The following is a 5,491-nucleotide window of genomic DNA, read 5'->3' on the forward strand; positions in this document are numbered from 1 at the left end:
ACTTTAGATTTACTCAACTTGGGTTTAGTAAATTCAACACATTTTTAGAGTGCATAAACAAAGTAAAACTATATTAATAAAAGTCAAATTTTTATGATTTGAATGTAACAAAATAAAAGTTACAATAAAAAAAACACTTGGTAAAATTAGAACTTCTCCAAAAACCTATAGTACTGTAATGAAGTAAATGTACTTGGTTATACATATCCATATTTCTGAGCTCAATGTTGGCTCGTATTATAAACACCTGATGGTCTACAGGTTTGGGCCAAACAACAGCTTGTGTTACTTATTCAGGTAAAACACCTGTTTGTAAAATATCTGTGCAAAAAATAAAAACAGTTGTCAGGACCATTTTTAAAATGTGCTTTATTAACTTTTTTTTAATGGGAACAAACATTTTTGTCAGTAAATTGCCATTTTCTCCAAACAGCAACAAATAATACTGTTTCAATATGAGCAGACTCGTACCGAGGTTTCGTGTTCATCTGGAGTATTTTCTGGTTCCTGAACCAAACGGGTTAGTTTTTTTTAAGCCTTGCGGGTCTTTTCTGTCCTCCCTTTTAATAAYCTGCTGTTATGGTAAGGTGCGCAGCGTGGATGGAAAATATGTGGAAAAGCAGCTAAAGTCCAAACAAAATAAAATAAAATTTAATAAAATTTAAAAATAGCCTGAAAGAACTCAATTGAAATTAGCTATTTACCCAAAAACAAGCATAAAATTCTGTGAAACATACAAGAAATGTTGTGTTGTGGTGACAACAGCCTGCAGATCACTGTTTGTGTTCAGACAACAAAAAAAGATGATGTCATTGCTATGATCCGTACCTGAGCTCTACCCGTCATGCTGCATCAGATGCAGGTTGTTTAGTAACAAACAGTTTTTTTTAATGCTGTTATCAGTAAAAAGGCTCAAGTACGATGGCAACAGAATTCRTCCTAATTGATGCGTAAAGCCACAGGTAACCTCCCAACAGTGTTAAAAAACATTTTTATTATGTTTATATGAAACAATGTAACCTACTGACAAAGCCTCGTAAAACCTACAACACAAAAAAAGTGCAGTTTGTAGAGGTGAAATGTTTTCACCTGGATAACAGAAAACAGTGTTGGTTTCTCTGTGGCSTTCTTCAGACTTGTCCTTTAATGTGAAGATGGTTGCATTAAATACAGGTCTTAGCGATTAATTAATTTAATCGTGAAATAGTGTCACCACACCACTAGGTGGAGCTCTACGGAGTTTAAAAGTAGACAAATTCACTGTGTAAAAACATAATTTTATTGCATTTTTAATGGATGATTTTGCAGCGACCCAGTTGTACTGGAAAGTGGGAATTTCCCAATTGCAAGTCGTAAATTTAAATAAGAACTCCCCCTCGAGTGGGAATTCCCTGTTGGAAAGTGGGAGCAGCTTATACTTTTACTTTTACTAGTATTTCTGTATTACTTATTTTTCCATTATAAATCGTACACGTCATACTTTTCAGTGTTAAAGTGCTGTTTCTACACATGAAATACCACATAGAGCTCAGTTAATGTTTGTTAGCGATGCTCAGGAATGTGGTGTTTTAGTCAAAATTAATTACAACCAAAACGCTCACGTGACCCTCGGTGAAAATGAGTATGAGAGCTTGTTGCCAACAGTTGACTTTTTCTATGGAGGACCGAAACTGACATGATTAAAAATAAAAGCAGAAATATATAAATGGCCCAGTAAATAAATAAATATATATGAAGGTCAATTTAATTATAACTCATGAGGTCAAGTTCTTTTTTTTTTTTGAATAATTGGTGCATTTTAAGTGCATTAATTTATTTATTGTGGCTTTTATATATATTTCTGCTTTTATTTTTAATTATGTCCGTTTTGGTCCTCCATATTTATGTGCACAAATTACAAAATAATAACATTTGAGGTGCAGATTTTGTGGCCAGGTGTGRAAGCTCTTGATCACGCAGGACAGAATTTAACGCCAGGTCTGAACGGGGCCTTCGGGTTTGAGTGGCGGCACAACGCAAAACCAAGGAAAATTAAATTAAAATGTTAATGTTTTAAAAAATAGCTTTCCAAATGCTTCTCGTGCCTCTTGTAAAATTATCTTATTATAAAAACAGCAAATAGTAGTGACACGATTCTGCTGGTGCTGCGAAATGTTTTCACTCTTGTTCCATAAATTGTGAATTCTTAACATCTTCAAACTACGACTGTAACGTTTAGCACAGGAGGAAATACATTTCACGCTCTGATAAAACACACACAAACAAMGTAAACACACAATTTCTTAGCTCCTAATGTGATTGAGAGCAACGCTACGTCGTTCAGCCCATTTCGACGTACTGCTGCCTTCGGAACCCGGCATCTCTTTTTCGCTAAAACTCATTCATGCCGCGCTAAACGACAGGCTGCTAGTTTTAGTGCCGAGTCTTCGTATCGTTTTCATGTTGCAGCTCCAGAGTCCGACAAAAAAAAAACTTGTGTCTTCTTTTCAAAATAAAAGGTTGTCCGTTTCAACCTCACATCCGAGGCAACTTTCGGCAGGCTCGCTCAGACGTCGTTTCTGCTGTTTCGGCTCGTTCGCCTCAAAAAAAAAAACTCAATCGGGACAAGACTTGAAAATCCGCCACATGAAGCCGACACTATGTTGTGTTGCGTTTGTTCGCCGCCACGATCGGCCGGGCGAACTCCACAAAGTCGTCGATGAGGACTGGCCACGCCCCTGCGGAGAGGACGAGAAGTAGAGTCAGAGATGCCGGAACAAAAACATTTACAGCTTTGGYACTTCAGTTTCTGTTCATCTTCATCGGCTCACCTTCCTCGTCATAATTCGACATGTCGTCTGCAATCATGTTGCCGAAGTCCAGGAGGAGGTTCCACGTGTCTTTGGGAATCGAGCGCTTGTGATGCTCCTGAACGCAGCACAGTTCACAGTTAACTGTAATGTTGACTTGTTCATAAACAGGTCATTCAAAAACAAAACCTTCAATACTGACCAGGAGGAAGCGGTTCCACAGATCCAGGAACTTGAATCGACTCGTGAGAACTAGATTCCAGTAAGCCACGGCCATCTCCAGGTCTGAAAATTTAAAACGACACAAAGAAGAATTTACATTTTCGGCAGAAATATGAAAAACAAACGACTTTACTGAAGATTCAATTGAGTTTTAACAGAGCTAAATGAAGCTTAATTGCTAGGTACAAAAAATAAAGAAAATGAAAGTTAAAGTGGAATATCGTTAGCTAAAAGTAGCAAAACACAGGATAAAAGCTGAAAGTGACAAACTAAATGCTAATTGTAGCAAATGCCTGGCTGAAAGCTAAAAGTAACAAAATGGTGGCTAGAGGCTAAACATAGTGAAAGGCTAGCTAAAAGCAGCAAAAGTGTGACTAAAAAAAACAAATGTAGCAAGAAAAATAGCTAATTTTAGCACAAGGTTAGCTAAAAGCTAAAGGTGAGAAACACCAACTAAATACCAAAAGCTGCAAAATGATAGGGAAATGTCAAAAGGCTAAACATTTAAGTAGCAAATGGGTAGCTAAAAGTAGCAGGACATTACCAAATACCTACAAATAGCAGGTGGCTAACTAAAAGCTAAAGGTAGCAAAAGTAAGTTATAATTAGCAATAGCATGGWAAAAAGTATCAAAAAGCAGCAAAAYGGTGACTAAAAACCAAAATAGCTAAATTTTAGCTTAATGTAGCACGAGGCTAGCTAAAAGCTAAAGTAAAAAAATTGTATCTAAAARCTTAAAATAGCAAATGGCTGCCTAAAAGTATCAAAATGAATAACTACAAGCTAAAAATGCCATTTAAGGGTAACTAAAAACTAAAAGCAGCAACTTATAGCAACRATAGCTAAATTTATCAAAAGGCTAAACATTGAAGTAGCAAATTGGTGGCTAAAATCTGAAAGTAGCAGAACATCAGCTAAAACCTAAAAATAGCTGARGACTACCTAAAAAAAACAGGTGAAAAGTAKCAAAATGCTACTTAAAAGTAACAMAAGGCTATTTAAAAGYCAAAGGTAGCTAAACTTTATCTTAATCACAAAAGTATCAAAATGCAAGCTAAAGTGAAAAGTAGCAATAGGCTAGCTATAAAAGGCAAAAGGGTRATTAAAAACCAAAAGTAGCYAAATGATAGCTAATGTAGCACAAAGCTAACTATAAGTTAAAGTAGAAAATGGGTAGCTAAAAGTAGCAAAGTGTTGACTAGAAGTAGCAGACGGCTAGCTAAAATTAAAAGCRGCAGTATATTTGCTAAAACCTAAAAATAGCTGAAGGCTAACTAAAATAAAAATAAAAAGGTTTGTTATAATTAGCAAAGGTCTGGTGAAAGTAGCACAATGCTAAGRYAAAAGTAACAAAAGGCTAACTAAAAGCTAAAGCYAGCTAAACTTTACCTTAAACAGAAAAATCAAAATGTTAACTAAAAGCTAAAAAGTAGGTTCAAAGACAAAGTAGAGCCATAGTTTTAAAATAAATTAGTTTTAAAACATAATATTTGTATCTTTTTGAGACTTTCATGTGTTTCATCAACACGTTCGGCTCACCTAAACCTTTCTGACCCGGGTTCTTGGCGAATCTGAAGGTGAACTGGTAAAAGTCTTTAAACTTTGAGGCATCTTTCAGCTCCTGTTCCAGCCTGGGGAGGACGGCCTTCAGTTTTTCAGGACTGTCGCAGCTGAAAGTCAAGAAGGAAACAATAAATACTGTGAAATAATAATTTACCATAAAAAGCAGTCAATCAGGAGTTTTACCCCAGCTCCGTCATGCCGTCGAGGAACTCCTTCCTGCTGAACTCGCACTGCGTGGCCGCYCTGAACTTCCAGGCCACCACCAGCACGCTGATGCTGGCCGGGTCYAGAGTCAGGTCATCGCAGAACTGCTGGATCCCATCGATGCCGATTTTACTCTCGTCGTGAGGGTCTGCCAAGAAAACAGAAAAAAAAGAAAGATTTAAATGCAGAGTTTCTGTTTTTCTGCAGTTCAATTACTCCTGCATACTCTGAGCAATTTTAGCTGTTCCTGTATCAAAATGTTTTAGCTCATTCAGGAAACGGGCGATACTTTTGGTCTTCATAACTTTTATACTTTTCAAAATATTTAACTTTACTTACAAGTATTTTCCCAATAAAAATACACAGTCTCTTCATTTTGTTCAGAAAACATGGTTCTCATTTAAATCTGCTTCAGCTGCTGGCTCTGTTGTGTTGTTAGCTAATCTTTAGCTACTGTTCTGCTACATTTAGCTTTTAACTAACCTTTTGCTTGTTGGAAGTTTATTATAGCATTTAGCTGTGTTTGGCTTCTGGTCTTTTGTTATTTTAAGCTAGCATTTTCCTACTTGCAGCCAGCCTTTTGCTAAGTTTAGCTAACCTTTAGCTAATTTTAACTTTTAGTTAGCGGTTTGTTATATTTAGGTAGGGTTTTGTTTTTGGCTACATTTAGTTAGTCTTGTTAGTTTTAATTTCTAGCTAACATTTAGCTATGA

At 36.3% G+C, this 5,491-nt stretch overlaps 1 protein-coding gene across 1 annotated transcript in view; it reads right to left on the reverse strand.

Annotated features, from left to right (window-relative positions):
- Positions 1-2,345: 2,345 nt before the first annotated feature.
- The window catches only part of dcun1d2b (DCN1, defective in cullin neddylation 1, domain containing 2b), a 6,264-nt gene continuing 3,118 nt past the window's right edge, over positions 2,346-5,491 (reverse strand). Inside the window, 5 exon segments of the mRNA XM_014003039.1 lie at positions 2,346-2,717; positions 2,811-2,907; positions 2,992-3,074; positions 4,551-4,681; positions 4,758-4,926. Of these exon segments, the coding sequence (XP_013858493.1) occupies positions 2,638-2,717; positions 2,811-2,907; positions 2,992-3,074; positions 4,551-4,681; positions 4,758-4,926 (560 nt within the window). The 3' untranslated portion in view covers positions 2,346-2,637.

This window comes from Austrofundulus limnaeus, unplaced genomic scaffold, assembly GCF_001266775.1.
Source record: "Austrofundulus limnaeus strain Quisiro unplaced genomic scaffold, Austrofundulus_limnaeus-1.0 Scaffold16, whole genome shotgun sequence".
NCBI classification, from domain to species: Eukaryota; Metazoa; Chordata; class Actinopteri; order Cyprinodontiformes; family Rivulidae; genus Austrofundulus; species Austrofundulus limnaeus.